The sequence below is a fragment of the Xenopus laevis genome, chromosome 5L (genome assembly GCF_017654675.1).
Source record: "Xenopus laevis strain J_2021 chromosome 5L, Xenopus_laevis_v10.1, whole genome shotgun sequence".
Taxonomy (NCBI): Eukaryota; Metazoa; Chordata; class Amphibia; order Anura; family Pipidae; genus Xenopus; species Xenopus laevis.
This window is the reverse complement of record NC_054379.1, coordinates 166,239,006-166,260,431: the sequence shown is the minus strand read 5'-3', so window position 1 is coordinate 166,260,431 and position 21,426 is coordinate 166,239,006. Positions and strand designations below refer to the sequence as shown.

Here is a 21,426-nt window from a genome sequence, read left to right as displayed (position 1 = left end):
ACTGATCCTACTGATCCAAAGAAAGCAAATTCCCAGAATGTCAACTGCCTATTCAGTCTCACAGGGTAAAATTTCCTTCATGACTCAAAAATAGCAGTTTGATTGGTCCCTGCGATTTCAAATTGGTTAGTGTTTGCACAAAATGATATATCCAAAGGTCTGTTTTTTGTCTGTTTACCCTTGGATGCTAATCCTAATTCATCTCTTTTTTAACAGGTACAGAATGGGCAGAGGCTATATGAAGATTTTCAGAGCTTTTTGTAGATAAAGAAGAAAGGTAATTTAAGTCATAGTGGTGCTATTCTATTTTCCCTTATTTATTGTTGTCAGAAACTTGTGATTATGTTATTCATGTACCCAGACTGGCTCCATTTGATTGCACAGCAAGCAGCATGAACAGCTCCTTTAGACAATTAAATTTATTGAAAAATGGGTTTGACACCACAAAATTTCTGGCTTCAAAATTTTAGAAGCTAATGATGTACAGGCAATAAGTCAGAACTACAGGTTATATAATACCACTCACTAAATCATGGTAATTACAATGATACAATAGCAACAACAATTACCAAATGTCTAGTATTATTTTCTCATCTAGATAAAACTTACTAAATTATACTTATCTGTCCATTCCTTGATAAAAGGTTGGCCACCAAGTGTGGCAGAGTATGGCACACCCAATGAGCATAGGGCAGGCAGAGTTTGGCAAAAAAGGGAAGATATGGCAGGCAGAGTATGGCACACACAGGGAGCATAGGGCAGGCAGAGTATGGCACACACAGGGAAGATATGGCAGGCAGAGTATGGCACACACAGTGAGCAGAGGGCAGGCAGAGTATGGCACACACAGGGAGCATAGGGCAGGCAGAGTATGACACACACAGGGAGCATAGGGCAAGCAAAGTATGGCACACACAGGGAGCAGAGGCAGGCAGAGTATGGCACACACAGGGAGCATAGGGCAGGCAGATTATGGCACACACAAGGAGCATAGGGCAAGCAAAGTATGCCACACACAGGGAGCAGAGGGCAGGCAGAGTATGGCACACACAGGGAGCATAGGGCAGGCAGAGTATGGCACACACAAGGAGCATAGGGCAGGCAGAGTATGGCACACACAGGGAGCATAGGGCAGGCAGAGTATGGCACACACAAGGAGCATAGGGCAGGCAGAGTATGACACACACAGGGAGCATAGGGCAAGCAAAGTATGGCACACACAGGGAACATAAGGTAGGCAGAGTATGGCACACACAGGGAGCATAGGGTAGGCAGAGTATGGCACATACAGGGAGCATAGGGTAGGCAGAGTATGACACACACACAGGGAGCATAGGGCAGGAAGAGTATGTCACACACAGGGAAGATATGGCAGGCAGAGTATGGCATACACAGGGAGAATAGGGCAGGCAGAGTATGGAACACACAGGGATCATAGGGCAAGCAGAGTATGACACACACAGGGAGCATAGGGTAGGCAGAGTATGGCATACATAGGGAGCATAGGGCAGGTAGAGTGTAGCACACATAGGGCAGGCAGAGTATGGCACACTCAGGGAGCATAGGACAGACAGAGCATGACACACACAAGGAGTATAGGGCAAGCAAAGTATGGCACACACAGTGAGCAGAGGGCAGGCAGAGTATGGTACACACAGGGAGCATAGGGCAGGCAGAGAATGACACACACAGGGAGCATAGGGCAGGCAGAGTATGACACACACAGGGAGCATAGGGCAGGCAAAGTATGGAACACACACAGGGATCATAGGGCAGGCAGAGTATAGGGCACATAGGGCAGGCAGTGTACCGTACACACAGGGAAGATATGTCAGGCAGAGTATGGCATACACAGGGAGCATAGGGCAGGCAGAGTATGGAACACACAGGGAACATAGGGTAGGCAGTGTATGGCACATACAGGGAGCATAGGGCAGGCAGAGTATGGCACACACAGGGAAGATATGGAAGGCAGAGTATGGCATACACAGGGAGAATAGGGCAGGCAGAGTATGGAACACACAGGGAACATAGGGTAGGCAGTGTATGGCACATACAGGGAGCATAGGGCAGGCAGAGTATGGCACACACAGGGAAGATATGGAAGGCAGAGTATGGCATACACAGGGAGAATAGGGCAGGCAGAGTATGGAACACACAGGGATCATAGGGCAGGCAGAGTATGGCACACACAAGGAGCATAGGGCAGGCAGAGTATGGCACACACAGGGAAGATATGGCAGGCAGAGTATGGCGCACACAGGGAGCATAGGGCAGGCAGAGTAAAGCACACATAGGGCAGGCAGAGTATGGCACACACAGGGAGCATAGGACAGGCAGAGCATGACACACACACAAGGAGTATAGGGCAGGCAGAGTATGGCACACACGGGGAGCACAGGGCAGCCAGAGTATGGCACACACAGGGAGCATAGGGCAGGCAGAGTGTGACACACACCGGGAGCATAGGGCAGGCAGAGTATGGCACACACAGGGAAGATATGACAGGCAGAGTATGGCGCACACAGGGAGCATAGGGTAGGCAGAGTATGACACACACAGGAAAGATATGACAGGCAGAGTATGGCACACACAGGGAGCATAGGACAGGCAGAGCATGACACACACACACACAGGAAGTATAGGGCAGGCAGAGTATGGCACACACAGGGAGCAGAGGGCAGCCAGAGTATGGCACACACACAGAGCATAGGGCAGGCAGAGTATGACACACACAGGGAGCATAGGGCAGGCAGAGTATGACACACACAGGGAGCACAGGGTAGGCAGAGTATGGCACACACAGGGAAGATATGACACCAAGAGTATGGCATACACAGGGAGCATAGGGCAGGCAGAGTATAGCACACATAAGACAGGCAGAGCATGGCACACACAGAGAGCATAGGGCAGGCAGAGAATGACACACACAGGGAAGATATGGAAGGCAGAGTATGGCATACACAGGGAGAATAGGGCAGGCAGAGTATGGAACACACAGGGATCATAGGGCAGGCAGAGTATGGCACACACAAGGAGCATAGGGCAGGCAGAGTATGGCACACACAGGGAAGATATGGCAGGCAGAGTATGGCGCACACAGGGAGCATAGGGCAGGCAGAGTAAAGCACACATAGGGCAGGCAGAGTATGGCACACACAGGGAGCATAGGACAGGCAGAGCATGACACACACACAAGGAGTATAGGGCAGCCAGAGTATGGCACACACAGGGAGCATAGGGCAGGCAGAGTGTGACACACACCGGGAGCATAGGGCAGGCAGAGTATGGCACACACAGGGAAGATATGACAGGCAGAGTATGGCGCACACAGGGAGCATAGGGTAGGCAGAGTATGACACACACAGAGAAGATATGACAGGCAGAGTATGGCACACACAGGGATCATAGGGCAGACACAGTATGGTACACACAGGAAAGATATGGCAGGCAGAGTATGGCATGCACAGGGAGCAACGGGCAGGCAGAGTATAGCACACATAGAGCAGGCAGAGTATGGCACACACAGGGAGCATAGGACAGGCAGAGTATAACAATCACAGAGAGCATAGGGCAGGCAAAGCATGGCACACACAGGGAGTATAGGGCAGGCAGAGTATGGCTACCAACTACCCACATACAGGTAAGTGATGAGAATGAGGCCCAGACATTGACTGCCAAGTGAGAAAAAGCTAGTAGGTTATAAATATGCCGAATGACAACTTTTTATTTCAGCTCATTCTAGAACCTACTATCAATGACTCTCTTTTGGACCTGGTAACAACTAATAATACTAAACTTCTCTCTAGCATTTGTGTGGGTGAGCATTGAGGGTATAGTGAACATATGAGATTATGTTGCAGAAACAACTCTATAAGGGAGGAACTAAAATACTAAATTTTAGATGTGCAAACATTGCCAGTATTAGGGCATCTCTGAAATACATTAACTGTGTAAGTCTTTCCCAGGGTTAGACAAAGGCAGAAAAGTGGAATGTCTTTAAAATGCTGCTTAATACTGTAAATATACATATCAGTACATTCCCCTTGTAAGCAAGGAACGTTGTTGCAAAGGAAAACCTTGATAGTTTAATAGAAGTGCTGTCGGAAATTGGTAAGAAAAAAGCATACTTTTAAGGTATTCAATTTAGCTGTCACTTTTATCAGTTAATCAGACAAGATAAAATTGAGATGGAAAAGGGTATTGCAGCAAGGAATAAATCAATCCAAACAGGGCCGGGCCAGGCCAGCTGGGCGCCCCAGGCAACTCAGCCGGCCACATCGCCACTCCGCCGCGAGCGTGCGCATGCGCGCCTACACGAGAGCGCACACATGCGCGCCTACTCAAGCGCACGCAGCGTCACCCCCTCACAGTGAGTGCGCGCATGCACACTGACACATGCGTCATTCACTCGGCAACAGCAGCAAGCCGGATTCAGAGGCCTGGACTGGTGTAGGCATTTGCCTACTCTGCCTACCCCTAGTTCCGGACTTGAATCCAAAATTATTTTTTAAATACAGGTGTAGGGATGTGAAAATCTTAGACACCCTTACACTTTACAGACAGGCACATCCCGAGTAATATGGACACCTCAGTGGGTCCTTATGGGGACCTTGTGCTTATTTAACCCCTGTAGTTCACACAGTGTACACCAGATGGCACTGTGCCAGAGTATAAAAGGTTTAGGAACCATGTGCTCTGGGTCCATTGCTTTAGCCCAACCAAGCAGGCTGGAAGGGAATGGGTAGTGTTGACCCTAGGCGCCTTGGCCCTAGTAATTAGACAGCTATACTCGTTTATAGATCACTCTAGGAGTGATAGAGAGGTTATTTAGTTGAGCAGCTCAAGGCTCCACCGAGGAGATTAGAGGGATTAAGATCCCAGGGTATTACTGACCCGGAGTAAGGAACAAAGTGTTGAGATAGGGATGTCAGGAGTTCCCCTAGTCTGCCACTGGAAAATATCCTGAAAACTGGGCAATACCCATCACATGCTGTCAACTTACTCTCTGCTGTATATTCCCTAGCCTGTGGGGATTCAGCCTATACGTGCTGTGAGTATATGCTTCCTTTATGCTGCTGTGTATGTTCTATACTCCATTGTGGATCAATGTGCTAAATGATCTATGTGCTATTGTACAATAAATACAGTTCCATGTTCAACCGTTAAAGAACTACTGGCTCCCATCATTGTGCTATCGCACCCAATTACAGTTACACTACACCCTGCCTCCACACCATTGCGAGGGCTTACCCCTGAGAAAGAGAGCTCATCTGTGGTCTCAGCCCACAAAGGAAAGTAGCTAGAACTGCCCTAGCACAAGTCAGTTTACTATAGCGCTACACAGGTATGGAATTCATTATCCAGAAACCCATTATTCAGAAAGCTCTGAATCACGGAAAGGCCATTTCACATAGACTTCCTTTTCTATGTAATAATCAAACAGTAACTTGTACTTCATCCAAACCAAGATATAGTTAATCCTTATTGGAAGCTAAACTAGCCCATTGGGTTTATTTAATATTTACATGATTTTCCAGTATGGAGATCCAAGTTACCGAAAGATCCGTTATCTGGAAAAACACAGGTCCCGAGCATTCTAGATAACAGGTCCCATAACTGTATATAAATAGTAAAAAAAATGGAGCAGGAAGGAGTGGGGCCCTTATTATTAGAAGGGGATCAGTAGGTTGATGAAAATAGGGAATTTTGAGTTGTTTTTTTTCCATCTAACTACACAAATGAAGAACCATTTTAATAGATCCAATTCTAGTAATACAACTACTGATGCATGGTTCACACAGAAGAAAATTCAATTGTGATTTGAACATGTAAAGGTAAACAACGGTCCAGGACCAGATTGTATCCAAGGTAATAAACAAGCTGATAAATAAAAAACAAAAAAAAGACCACTCCAGCTCACCACTCTTCCCTTGGCCCAGGTGCTCAGTCAACAGTGTCCCCACTGTAAATACATCAAAAACTCCACAGGCAGACGGCACTTCTGGATTTGGTTTATTGGGATTTCTGCTGTCTCCTGCCTAACGCGTTTCAGGAATGTATCCCTTAAACATAGGATTAAGGGATACATTCCCGAAATGAGTTAGGCAGTAAACATCAGTAATCCCAATAAACCAAATCCAGAAGTGCCGTCTGCCTGTGGAGTTTTTAATAAACAAGCTTATCTTTGTGATTGCCAAGCCTCTTTACTTAATTTTTCGGGATTCTTTAAGGTCTGACATGGTGCAGAGAGACTGGAAAATTGTTAACGTGGTGCTGCCATTCATAAAAGGAACCCATTCTCAGCCTGAAAACTGATAAATGCATTAGGTCCTTTAACGTTAATGTATTGATAATAGGTTGTGTTCAATGAGCCATTTTGTGCCTTAAGCTATTAAAAATGCCCTCTCAACAGGGATTGTTTGTCTGGTTAGTCTAACATCAGTGGTAAAAAAACTTTTGAAAGGGGTAATAAGGGATAAAATACTTGACTACAATACAAAACACAATACTTTTTAGTTTGTGCCAGCATGGTTTTATGTGTAACATATTGCCAGACTAATTGAATTGCCTTTTCATGAGGAGGTGAGCAGGACCTTGACTCTGGGATGGATCCGGTGGATGTGAACTACTTAGATTCTGTGAAATCATGTGATACAGTGCAACACAAAAAGTTATTGGTTAAGTTAAGGAATAATGGCCTGGAACATAGTATTTGTCCTTAAGCAGAGACGTGCATCTAAAATGAAAAAGGAATGGAGCATTTAAATTATGAAGATAGTCTGTCACGATGGGGTAGTTTTCTCTGGAAAAAAAGAGGGTGTGAGGCATGGGGAAATTTTCTCAAAAAAAGTACTCTTCTTGATGAAAAAAAATAATCAGAGGTTTATTTAACGTTCCAGACCTCCATAAAAAAAACAATAAGAAACTTTTTGTTAACAGTTCAAAAACTTGCAAAGCAGACTGTTACAAATAAAAAAAATGATTTCTGCATCATACAGCACCACTTGTTTAAACCAGCACTTCCAACTTGTGCTTTACAAATGACTCCCCTGCTTTCTAATCACTCCAGCCTTTTATAGGAGTCAGAACTCCCACCATGCACTGCAGCATTCCCTTTAAATTCCAGGAAGTGCTGCTGGCCTGCCTCTTAAGAGGTGCAAGTCACCACACCAGGCTGTATCATAGGTAAAACTTTTAACTTCAAAGCTGCATTTGCAATTAAGCTGTATTTTAAAATCCTTCACAATATAGTTACCACAAATTACATTTCCTATGCATATGTGTACACTGTAGCATTTACCTTACACATTTAAATGTAACACACAATACCAGTAAGGTGTTTAACACAAGCTATGGTTAATTACATGCATGGTTCACAGGTGCTGACAGATTTAGAGTAAAGAAAGGAAAGTGCATTAGGTGGCCAGCCTAATGGAGAAAAGCAAAAGTAACAGAAAGGAATACCATTCACCCAGCATAGGTCTGTCAGTCCATGTGAACACTTGCATTAAAACCAGTGTGACAGATTATAGTACACATTATATACAATTTGAAGCAGTACCATTCACATCTCCACAGAGGGGACATGATTACTCCTTACAAGCACACTAAAGGCAGGAACAGGTACAGTAGGGTAGTGGGGGATCTTTTTTTCCCTATAAAGTGGATCAACACACTAGAAGCCACCCCTTTATACTGTGGGAACAGAACTTTCATTTGAAGCAATGCAGGTGGTTCTTTGTGGTAAAGGCAGTGAGGTTGTGAAATGCACTACTGGCTGATGATGTGATGGCAAGTGGCTTGTATGATTTCTTAAACAAGAATGATATCAAAGGCTATTGGGATAATAAAATCTATAATAAGTATAAATATTGGTATATAGTTTATAGATATGAGTGTAAAGATAGGTCATTATAAGTATGTAAACTGGGCTCAATTGAAGGGGTTGATCTTGAAATACTTCAGTCTTTTTCCAACTCAACTTAACTATATAACTATGATTTCACTGAAAAGTAAAGCCAGCCCTGCCTACAGTACCCTAGATATCTATGCAACCGCCAGCTACTCTGCCTTCTCATTGAAGTTGAAGCCAAACAAAAGCTAGAATAAATGGATTAAGCAACAGTTCTACTTGCTTTTGTACAGAGAGTACGGTAGGGTTGGTTAAAAAAAAGTCAGATTACATGAGCCCCCCTCCCTGCTTTCCCCCCTGCATAGCTCATTACCCCTGAAAATCGGTGCAGAGTAGTGCAGCAGTGCTTATGGGCACCATCTTCCAGATCTTCGGTCTTACTCTGATCCTTTTCCCTTTGGCAATTCAAGGGACTTGTGGTACATGCGCAGTTGCTATGAATACTGGACTGCTCACAGGGCTCCCTTACAATAGACGACTGAAGATCCAGAAAATGGTGCCCGTGAGCCCTGCTGTGCTACTCTGTACACATATGTGAGCATGCTGTAAGGGACACTTTCAGGAGTAATGAACTATGTGGGGGGCTGCAGGAAGGGGGGACTATCTAGGGATGTAGATGGGGCTTTTCTTATTGGGGGTTTAGTTCTCGTTTAAAAGAACACAAAAAAAACATTTATATTTTAAATTTAGTTCAAGGGTTAAATACACTGTACATCTTCTTTACGTATATAATATTAACTTGACAAATGACATTTGGTACAATTTCTGTTCTCTACTAGGAAATCAATGGAGAAAGAGCAAACTAAGCAAATGAATAGAAACAATGAGGACATTTCAAAGAAGCTCCTTGACACAGGTCTGGACACTGGTTATTGGATTCCCCTAATTACAGAAAAGATTGGTCTTCAGAGTTCTCAAGTATTACAATATTTTGATTATGAAGATTATACTGAACTAGAAGTCAAAATCAAATTTGCCTGGGAGAAAGGAGCTTTGCGGAGACTGTTTAACCTGCCAGACAGCAGCAATGACTTGACTGAAACCCTACAAATTCATTCGAAATCAATGAAAGCAAGAAATGAACATGCTGCTGAAATACTGAAGGAACTGAAACAGTTAAATGATGAAGGAAAGAGTAAAGATGATGATGAAATTATCAGACAGACAGAGAAGACATTGAGAAAAGCCATGCAGATCCCTAATGAATATCAACCACCCCCTGACAAAAGATTAGTTGATTTAATAGATTACTTCCAGGGTCAAATCAACATAATAGAGGAATCATTTTTACAAAGAGAAAATCTGTCAGATGAAGACATCCTAAAACTGGCGTCTGGAGGATTAGCTCTTGAGGGGATCTATATAACTAATAACAGGAATGATTTGCTTCAGAAACATGAGAAATTAATTTGTGTTCCCCATGGTTTCAAGATTTTTGGACCAGAACAGGGAAAGTTTCTATGGCAAAGGGAATTTACATCCATTGATAAAGAAAAGGATTTTCAAAAGTCAGTTGAGAAACTTGGATTAAGTCTTAGTTGTTGTATCACAGGTGGCTTTTTGGATCTTGGTATTGAAAACCACCCAAACTGTAGTGATTCTAAAACAGCAAGTGACACATTTGATGAGCAGACTTACATTTCTGCAACTAAATTTAACTGCATTCCTCTAGCTTCCTGTTATTTTACAAAGGACCAAATCAGACTTTCTGAAGCTGCTTTACAATGTTTAAAGGAAATTGAGAATAAAATTGAAGATCCTGACACAGATAAAGAAACAATAACAAATCAATGTCAATATTTTTATAAACGATTTGGGTCACATGTCAACTTGGGCCCTATACATTTTGGAGGAATTTTCTGGTGGAAAGCATCAAGCAAGAGATTGAAGGTTGACCAGTTGCAGGAAGCCAAGAAAATAATATCTAAAGTGCTTAATGGCTTTATGGCAGCTACTTACTATGGGTGGGGAGCAAACTTGGATGCTATAAACTCAAAACCCCCACTTTACCTTGATAATTCAAATATTTCAGAAAACATTTCTGTTTTGGTGATGAAAACTGGAGGTCCTCCAATAAAAGATTCTCCACAACAATGGAAGGTAGGTCTTCTAAACAATAGTAAAACATGGAGTATTATTGACCGAGGTTTCCAGCTGATGCCCATATGGGAAGTCATTCTGTGTAATCACAGAGATGAATTTAATAATAGTCTGAAGATTGCAACATGTCTTGCTAATTCATACAAACTGCTGACTAATCTCCCCATAGAAACATTTTATGGAAAATATCTATGGTATGACTTGGATAAAATAAAAAATACCTTGCAGGGAATGAAGTCATTTAAAGTTGAAAATGCTAAAGAACACTTGATGGCTCTTCTTGACCATAAACATGCAATAAACCAAGCAACAAATAACTCCTATTCTTGGGTAGACCTATGCCTAGATGATAGAGACTTTCAGGACTTCCTGATAAAAGTTGCTGAAAAATACAAATCTTCCCCTGAAAATGATATGATAAAATTGCTACTTTGTGCAATCCTTAAGCCTGAAATTTATTCATCTAAATATTTTACAAAGAAGTCATTTATATTAAAATGGATTCATGATTCAAAAGTAGAAGAATATCAAGATATTTCCATTTCTGCATTGACACAGTTTACTGACAAAGTGAACAAATCAAAGGAAGATATTCGTAGGGTGCTCAGTCATCATCATCCAAATGCAGAAGAGACTCACAAGGCAAAAGTAACAGCAACAATACAAATTACTCGTGCATTGTGTTCATTGCTGAAATCGAAGAGAATCGTCAATGAATTTGATGTAGAACTTCTATTTCTTTGTACTGCTAACAAATCAGGATTTTGTCTACAGAATTATGCATTTCAAAGCATTTTGGGATTAAAAGATATTGAACATCTGAATGACAGTATTTATATAGCCTTTGATCGTAAATACACAAAACTAAGAAAGGAAAGTAAACAGAAATCCCAGGCCTATGTATTGCTTGCTGGTTTGACCATCGTAGGAAACAGTGATCAGCCATCATCCAAAGACAAATTACAACGTCTTAATTTCATGGTTAATTTCCTGGGCAATTCAATTACTGTTACTGTAAAAAAAATTCTGAAAAAATATTCTGACAATTCAGATTTCATTAGTCTGGAAAATGACCTTCAAGCATTCATTTCATCACAAAGCAAAATAAATGATGCAGAATTAAATGTAGTTACTCAGGAACTCGAACTTATTAGTCAAAATATAAGAAATCTTGAAACTATTGCCTCAGAAATTAAAGTCCAGAACACAAATGTAGATTTCCAGAATTTACTTAAACAAATTGATCTTGAAAATTACTATTCAAAAAAACTGAAGATTTCTGACTTCCATATCATATGTAACTTTGCTCATAAGTCTCTGGCATTCCAATTTTTGCAAAAACTGCTAAGTTTTGATTATCGGGCAAGATATTTAAAACACAGTTATGCCAATAAATCTGGTAAATTCAGCACTGGGCTATGCACCCAAGAGAATGTAACAGAGAGACCCACCACTGAGAATCTCACTGACTCAGGCATGAATAGTTTTGATAGTTTTTTTACACTCACAGAAGTACAGTCTAACAAACTGAATACAAATACACAGTCTATCCACCCCATGGATCTCCAGATGGCAATTTTACACTGTGCTGATGATTTAACCAGACAATACATCTACAAAAAACTTTCATTTTGTCAATTTGCCCTTCCCCTCTTGGTACCTGATCCTAATACTGGGAATATAGAATTTCCACTCTGGGCATTCTGTGATGTACAAAAGAAATGGAAGAACAAACCTCAATGTGAAAGTAAGATACCAAAATCTAGCCAGAGATATGTAAACGATGCTCAATTTCCAATTGTAGGTTTCTTACGGTTTGGTGACTCTTGCACCTCAAAATCCCAACTTATTAATTCTTTGATGAGTAAGCGAAAACATGACATATTTTATCATCGACACTGTGAAGGCAGCACAAAAAAATCAATACTAATGAAAGGTATTGCAGAAATTGCCTGGTATTGTCCGGGGGGTAGGGATGATGACTTGTTTGATGACTGCATCGCTTTTACAAATCTCCATGGGGATCTACGAGAGCATGATAAGCAAGTCAACTTCTTACTGGACATGGCCTCAGTCACTGTTATACTTTTAACAGAGGCTGACTTGAAAGATACAAAGAGCAGAGAATTTCTACTAAAGTTCTATCAATGTCCTAAATCTTTAATATTTTTGTTTACTGACAAAGAACATATCTTGCCAGGTGCTGGTAATAAAGTGAAAATTGGCACAAAGAATAAAAATGAGGCAGAATTACTTCTAGAACTAAAAACAATAATTACAAGCATGATAGGGAATACAGAGAGGCCTTGTTCTCTTGATGACTGTGTAGGCCTTGCACAAGAATATGGTATCACTGTTGATGTAGAAAGCCATTTATGTAAATCTACAAAGGAACAAGCTCAGACTCTAATGTCTTTGCTACAAGAAAAAAAAGCTGTAGAAATTAAGAAGGAGTTTCTTCCATTACAAGGGGATCTGTGGCACAAATGGTGTCAGAAAGACAAAGAACTCAATCGTCTCAAGGGAAACAGCAATCAAAGCATTGAGCAACAACGCAGTAACATTGAGTCAGAGAAGAGTCAACTCAGACAGAATCAGCTAGACAGAGCCTTTCCACTCAATGTATTTATGATGTGTTTTTTAAAAATATTACAGTCACACTCAGATTTCTCAAAAATGTACTTTCTGCAGTGGCTTAAAATACATTTAGACAAATTAACTGTGGAAGTTCTCCCACAACTAAACCAAAGATTTCATGCCTTGTGGTCATATATTCAATGGCCAAATGAAGAAGAGAAAGATAAAAAATCTGTAGAAGTTATGCAAAAGGAATTAAACTGTCTATCAGATGAGATTAATGATTCAATGTTTGGACTTGAACACATCCTTAGGGAAGTGGGACAGATCTATGAGGCTTTAGTAACATATTCTAAAGATGATAATGGTTTTGATTTGTTACCTGAAATTGGTGCCAATCTCATGGTCTCTGGGTACCCAATAGAACTAATGGATGGGGATTCTGCACATGTGCCTCTGAGATGGATAGGAGCTGTTTTAGATAAACTGGTAGAAATACTTGGAGATAAGAAACTTTTTGTTCTCTCTGTTCTTGGAATACAAAGTTCTGGGAAATCGACTCTGCTTAATGCCATGTTTGGCCTGGAATTTGCAGTAAGTGCAGGCAGATGTACTCGGGGGGCATTCATGCAGCTTGTGAAGGTTGATGAGCTACTAAAAAAAGAGACAAACTTTGACTTTGTGCTTATAATAGATACTGAAGGTTTAAGAGCCTTGGAACTGTCCAATGAAATAACTTTAAACCATGACAATGAACTGGCTACTTTTGTAATTGGCCTGGGCAACATCACACTGATTAACATTTATGGGGAAAATCCATCGGAAATGCAAGACATTCTACAGATAGCTGTTCAGGCATTCCTGAGAATGAAAATAGTAAATCTCAAACCAGGATGCCTATTTGTTCATCAGAATGTTGGGGAAATCACAGCAGCTGAGAAAAATATGAAGGGACAAAGACGACTTCAGGAAAACCTGGATGAAATGACAAGAATTGCAGCAGAACAAGAACATTCAGACATTACTTGCTTTAATGATGTGATCAAATTTAATGTAAACACTCATATTCACTACTTTGCTCATCTCTGGGAAGGTGACCCTCCAATGGCTCCCCCCAATCCAAGCTACAGTCAGAATGTGCAGTCTCTAAAAAAAATTATACTGGATACTGGAAAGTCACAAGGCCATATTTTAACTATTTCAGATTTTAAGACAAGTGTAACTGACTTGTGGAATGCTCTGCTGAATGAGAATTTTGTTTTCAGCTTCAAGAACTCTCTTGAGATTGCAGCCTACAACAAGCTAGAAATGAGATACAACAAGTGGACATGGGACATGAGAGAACATGTGCTCAATCTGCAGAACAAACTCAAAAACCAAATTCTTAACAGTGAAATATACAACATAGACAAAGTTTTTCTTCATGGGAAACTTGAAGAGAAATATTCCCAAGTTATCGAGGACCTGAATGTTTTTTTCAGTGATGAGAAAGATGGTAATATATTGATCCAGTGGAGAGCAAAAACTGACATCAGGCTGGAAGGTGTTAAAAATGATCTTGTTGATGAGGTAAAGAAAAATCTGGATGAGCAGATACACATAAAAAATAGTAGAAAAGAAACTGACCAAATGAAAGAACAATATGAAATTCAGCTATTAAATAAAAGCAAAGATTTGGCTTTATGTCTGAAGGAGCAAGTCTCAAATGAAGTTGAGGTAGAAGCAAGTTTTAATAAATTGTGGAGTGACTGGATTGAAAAACTGAAGGAATCCAGGCCCAAACTGGAACTACCTGAGATCAATAGGGATATGGACAATATCCTGCTAGAGTATTTTAAAAAAGAGACAGATCTGATCAACAAGATGAGGAGTTCTTCTGAATGGACTGATTTCTATGTAGGGTTTTCCAAATATATTCAGACAAAAGCAAAGTGGTATGAAATAGGTTCTGAAAAATGCAACAAAACCGTAAAAATGGAAATAAAACATGAAACAGAAAAACTAAGATACATAATTAATAGTTATATTGATAAGAAGGAGAGGGATAATATGGACTATCAGCGCAGTTACTTTCATGAAATTCTGCACATCATAGAGAAAGAACTGAGCACCGGGCTAAACCCAATGTTCAAGTTCAGGAAGGAATTCAAGTTGTTTGTTTCCCTTTATTTCTTAAAAAAAGCAGCAGAGAGATTTACCCACATGTCTATTGAATTCAGAATACTAAATGACCCAGTTAACCATTTTGAAATAAAAAAGAGTACTTTCTTAAAAATCTTTAAAAATTCCTTTGCAGAAAAGGCATCGATTGCCTCACTGGCTGAAATCTTAAGTGATAAACTGACTGATTCTATAAAAGAACAAGTATTTGCCCAGGCAGCTATTGACTTAGCCAGTGAAATGAAATCCAACCACCCGGCTCTTAATGGGAACAGATCTAAATTAGAGCTTCACCTCTTGAAATCTCTGGCTGAAAAGGAAGATTTCCAAACATACATTCAGTATATTGATCATCCCAACATGGCTTTTACTGAGTATTTGCAGGAATGTGTTACTGAATATGGTAAAAGTGATAAATCAAAGGTTTTTAACATTTTAATAAGTAACCTTGATAAATACAAAAGCATTTTACTAGAAACAATTAAGAAATCCAATATTGCTGTTGAGGAATCCGCTCATTCTTTTGAGGAATGTATAAATTCTGTTGAGGAATCCAGTGACACTAATATTGATTCATGGGTCGGTACATTCTGTCAAGAGCTCGAAGGAAACCTTAATATTTCACAAAATGACTTTAAAAGTCTTCAGTACCAGAACATAACAGATGTAGATTTCCTACAAAAAGCAGTTACTATGGCCCTAGAAAGTGGAACGGAAAACCTAAAAGAAGAATTTGCTGATTTCTGCATGACAAACTTCAGGACACAGCCCCATGAAATATTATTTGAGCAGTTTAATGCATGTTGGCATCAGTGCCCTTTTTGTAAAGCTGTTTGTACTAACACTATAGCTGGGCATGATGGAGACCACAGTGTCCCATTTCACCGCCCTCAGGCATTAGCATGGTGGCACTCTCGTGGTACAGATCAGTTTGTAACAGACTTCTGCACCACTAAGGTTGCAAGTGATAAGAAATTTTACCGGGAAACCACCTCTAATGACCACTTTCCATTCAACAATTACAGATCAGCAGGACCCCCATATTCTGATTGGTCTATTACACCAGATAACTCAGAGCAATGTTACTGGAAATGGTTTGTGTGTCGATTCAAGAAAGATCTAGAAACTCATTACAAATATAAGTTTTATGACAGCGGGGCCATCCCTAAACAATGGAATAACTATAGCAAGGATGATGCCATTGCTGAACTGAAAATCTAATTCAATATTTAAAGGAGATGCGTCATTGCACTTTTTGTCTTTTAAAATGATAATGTAATACATCTTTAAGGGATTGTATACCTTTAAATTAACTTTAATAGTTGCATTTGTAGGGAATTTTATGTGTATTTTTGCTTTGACTTTTTTTCAATTATTTTCCTTTTTTTTTTTACCATTTTTCGAAAACTGAAGACTGAATTTTGTCTTGCCGTCTCTCGTGTATTAGTCTTGCAGTTTAGCGATCCAGGAGCAGAATCTGAACTATTACAATTTGCTACATTAAGGGGCAGATTTATCAAGAGTCAAATTGAAAATTATCATTTTTTACTTTGAATTTCAAGTTTATTTTAGTGTAATTTGACTAGGGAATTGTCCACATTTGATTAGAGTTTTTAAAAAATTTGATTAGAGTTTTTAAAAATTTTTAATTTAAAAATGTATCATGTACTGTTCCTTTAAGAATTCAAATTAGACTATTTGGCATCTAAAACCTGCCAAATTGGTGTTTTAACCTATGGGGGACTTCCTACAACCATTTAGGAGTCATTTTGCGGACTTTTAAAAATTTAATTAGAATTCTATTCATCCGAATTTAAAACATTTGATTTTTCTTTTATAAATTTCGATTGGTCACATTTTTTCAAGTGTCGAGTTTATGGGAGTTTTTAGAAACTCCCATAAACTTGAAATTCGACCCTTGATAAATCTACCCCTTATTGTTAGGGTTTTCTGCAGCATTTATGGAAATATTAGTAACTGTTATATCAAATCTAACAGCTGCCTTTAATAAAACACAGGGATTCTGCTCAGCAGGGACAAAGATAAGAAATGGATCAACTTAATTTATGAAATAACAACAGTAACAGTGTCAGTGACCCCCAGGTGAACATCCCCTTTAAGGCTTCATTTAATTACATGTTATGAAATGACAAATCAATTATGTAAAATTATTCAAAATATATTGATAATAAACAATACAATTCAATTGAACAGACGCTTGTGATTTGTGTAAAACATGGTGACAGTAAATTCATATTGTTCTATATAATATTCAAGAAGCGGACTGCTCCTAACTTCCAATGCCTTTCAAGAGGCTCCACCCTCTTCATCAGGGAATAGGAGTGTCAGCGTATGCAGTGTCTTTAAAGCACATACCATTGCCATAAAATTTTAATTCAGCCTTTTATATTATACATCCATTTACTCCAGCAGATTACATTTTTGGCAACTGTATTGAATTTTTTTTCTTATTTTGCACAGCCTATCTATTTTCCCAGTTTTCCCAGTCACCACCTAAAATTTAGATTACCAGGTAAAATGAAGAATCTTAAAGGCAATCATTTTATCCCGTCAAAGTGCATTTATTAGAAGTGTTCCTAAATTTTCAAGGGAGGTTAGGGAAACCTTATCCAAAATGTAATTTTACATTTTTAGTGGTCTTAAAGGGGTGGTTGGCCTTTATGTTAACTTTTAGTATGTTATAGAATGGTCAAGTCTAAGCAACTTTTCAATTGGTCTTTATGTTATAGTTTTTTAATTGTTTGCCTTCTTCTTCTGACCTCTCCAGTTTTCAAATGGTGGTTGCTGACCCCACCTAAAAAACAAATGCTCTGTAAGGCTACAAATGTATTGTTCTTTCTTTTTTTTTTTAACAATTATTTTTATTGAGTTTCCAAGCGCATATACATCTGTGTCCATGCTCAATAAACTGTGACAGAATCAAATATCAGTGTCTATCAATCATTGACATTCACTTACACATTACAGAGGTTGCAATGGATATAGAATGAAGATAATAACTCAGGTGTTACATGTCATAACATCAGCAGATGTCATTTTGAAACATGAACTTACATACATTGTTGTATTCACCAGTATATGCACCCAATACATTTTCCCCAACCTAACCCGAACTGGCCGCCAACCATACCAAAACTGAGAGGTGTATTACCTTCGTTATCGATTAAACTCTTATATTTGTTAACAACTCTATTCTAAGCTCTGGGTTACCTCCATGTGGGTTTCTCATCTACCTATTTTGGGGGAGGTGTGTAGCCATCCAATCATTCCAAATAGGATCAAACTTAGCCGGACAACCTCTTTTTAAGTACGTTAATTTATACATAGGAATATTGTTATTTACCACATTGATCCATTGCTTTTTTGTGGGTGCTGCAGTAGTCTTCCAGTTAATAGCTATAAATTTTTTGGCATAGACAAATAAAGCTGACAGGAGACTTCTGGTTTTACGTGTAGGGGTTATACTTTCAACATAATTAAGTAGAATAGGTAGAGGATCCAGAATCAAAGGGATAGAAGAAACCTCCATACATTCAGCTAGGATCTCTTTCCAAAATATTTGGAGCTTACAACATGACTAGACCATATGCATAAAAGAGGCTGGAGTATGATGACATTTAGGGCACTCATCAGGAATAGTATTGGATATTAAGGATAACCTGTGTGGTGTGAGGTAAGTCCTATGTAAATATCTGAATTGTATCATTTTATCCCTAACACTTATAAGAGATCCAAACGCTGACTCCAAAACTTCTTCCCACAAATCTGGGGTTAAAGTTGGTATATCTACATTCCATTTCAAATATAATTTGGGAAGTATTTGTGGTATAGGAAGACTAATTCATTTATAAAATTGGGACATAGGTTTACGCAATCCTTGAGTACGGATATAATCCTCTAATTTGGTAGGACTAGTTTCTATATTTGCAAATGGTAGCTGGGCCTGGGTAGCGTGACGTAACTGTAAATACCTAAAAAACATTCGATTCGGGAGACTAAATTTGGATTTAAGATCGTTAAAAGATAGTAATTTCCCTTGGTCAATTATATCATCAATGTACTTTATTTGATATTTTGCCCAAATTTGAGGGTCAGGGATCGTTGACAAGTGAGGTAGATTTGGATCGAACCATAAGGGGGAAAATTTCGAGCAGTAACTTTTTTCTTTACAAAAGCATTTCTGAGCTAGTTTCCAGTCAGCGACAGTGGCTTTCATTAATGCTGTAACTCCTCTGTTTACCCCTGCTCCCCTGTATAAAAGGTTTTTTAAAGCTTCTGAGGACCCTAATATGTGAGATTCCAAAATGGTAGCTGCGTTTGACCCGGAGGGAGACACCCACCACCATGCAGTCACTAGTTTAGAAGATAAGTAGTATGAACGCATATTAGGAGCAGCCAAACCACCAGCTTCAGAGGGTAATTGAAGAGTAGATAGAAAAACTCTAGGGTGATTATTTGCCCAATAAACAGTAGTAAGAAGGGAATCCAGCTTTTTAAACAATGAGTTTGGGATAGAAATCGGGGTCTGTCGAAAAACATAAGTAAATTTGGGCAGAAGTGCCATTTTGAATAAATTAATTTTGCCCAGGACGGTTAATGGAATCTGGGACCACGCTTTAGTTTTTACTTCCAACAATGTCAAGAGTGGGCTCAGATTCAAATCTAGAAATTTGTGCAAATCTTTATTTATCCAAATTCCTAAATACTTAAACGTATCCACCCATTCCATATCAGTTTGCATAAGAGAGTGGTCCGGGGGAAAATTGGTCTATCGGAAAAATTGTAGACTTTGACCAGATAATCTTAAAGGAAAACTATACCCCCCAAACAATGTAGGTCTCTATTAAAAGATACTGAGTAAAACAGCTCATGTGTAAAACCCTGCTTCATGTAAATGAACCATTATCATAATAATATACTTTTTTAGTAGTATGTGCCATTGGGTAATCATAAATAGAAAATTGCCATTTTAAAAAATAAGGGCCGCCCCCTGAGATCGTAGGATTCACTGTGTACACATACAAACCACATGTAAGGTCACATGAGCCAATTAACAGACAGAGTTCTGCCTTTTGCTTCCTCACTTCTTCCTGTTACAGTTAGTGTTGTAGTATTTCTGGTCAGGTGATCTCTGAGGCAGCACAGATAGAGTCACAAAATGGTGGTTCAAGGCAAGAGATATAAAAGGGCAATATTTATGTAAATATATATTCCAGTTTGGTAAGATTCTTTAATATGTCATTCAATTTGATATAAACTATCTGTTGCTTAAGTATTCATTTTGGGGGTATAGTTTTCCTTTAAGGCCCGAAAAGGCAGTGTGAGCATTGATTAAATCCAATGCTTTCATAAGCGGTAAGTACGGGCTTTCTAAAAACAACAAGGTATCATCTGCGTACATTGCAATTTTTTCAACATGGGATCCAACTCTTAAACCTGATACTTCCACATCTTCTTTTACCAACATAGCCAACGGCTCCATTGCTATAGCAAATAACAAGGGCGAAAGTGGGCAGCCCTGCCGAGTTACCCTAGCAACATCAAATAATTCGGAGATATTTTGATTGGTTCTCACCTTGGCTTTAGGTTGATGGTAAAGCGCCTTAACCCACTTCAAAAAATTATGTCCCATGCCCATAATCTGTAATATTTCCCATAAGTAGTTCCATTCGACAGAATCAAATGCTTTTTCGTTATCAAGCGCTACTATTACTCTATGGCCACTGTTATCATTCACTGCAATGTTAGTATACAGGCGTCTTAAATTGATATCTGTGGACTGGCCCGGTATAAAACCTGTTTGATCAGTTGAGATTACAGAATGTATAACTTGATTAAGGCGTTTGGAAAGTATTTTTGCCAAAATTTTGGCATCGACATTTATCAACGAAATGGGCCTGTATGATGAACATTGCAAGGGGTCTTTTCCTGGCTTGAGAAGTAATGTAATCAATGTTTCACTCATGGAACTCGGCAGTGCTCCCCCTCCAATACATCATTGAACAACTTTTTTAATTTTGGCATTACCAATGTCCCATGTATCCCATACCATTCTGATGGTAAACCATCTAACCCTGGCGACTTCCCAGGGGAGAAAGCAGATATAGCATCCAGAATTTCCAGATCAGTAATTGGTTGGTTCAGAAACTCCCTTTCCTGGGTTTCTAACTGGGGTAACGGAATATCCTGTAAGTAATTGAAAATGTCCTTCTGACTATGTTTCATTTTGGATGAATAAAGTTGTTTATAGTATGACACAAATACCTCATTAATTTCATCCGGGGCAGTAATTACATCTTGACTGTCTTTGATGGCAGGGATAGTAATACTGGCTCTATCTAGTTTAGTTAACCGTGCCAATAATTTCCCATTTTTTTTCCCAGAAGCAAAAACATTTGCACGATGATATAACAATTGTTTATTGACCACCTCAGTTTGGGCGAGCGCATGTTTTTGCAACATAAGTTGGAAGTCTTGTTTGGTTTCCGGGGTGGGATTTTGAATAAAGAGAGTTTCTGACATGGATAGCTGTTTTTGGATGTCTGTTATATTATTAAGGGCATTCTTATTATACTGCTTTATACATGAAATATACTTCCCTCTAGAATATGCCTTAAGAGTATCCCATTCCATCTGCATGGATGCCGTGCCCT

The 21,426-nt window shown here is 39.4% G+C and overlaps 1 protein-coding gene across 1 annotated transcript; it reads left to right on the top strand.

Annotated features, from left to right (window-relative positions):
• Window positions 1–213: 213 nt before the first annotated feature.
• On the top strand, window positions 214–16,292 carry LOC121393866 (interferon-induced very large GTPase 1-like). The gene is made up of 2 exons (XM_041563626.1): window positions 214–277; window positions 8,695–16,292. Exon 2 carries the CDS (start codon window positions 8,702–8,704, stop codon window positions 15,971–15,973), a length of 7,272 nt encoding a protein of 2,423 aa, XP_041419560.1. The 5' UTR covers window positions 214–277; window positions 8,695–8,701; the 3' UTR covers window positions 15,974–16,292.
• Window positions 16,293–21,426: the final 5,134 nt, after the last annotated feature.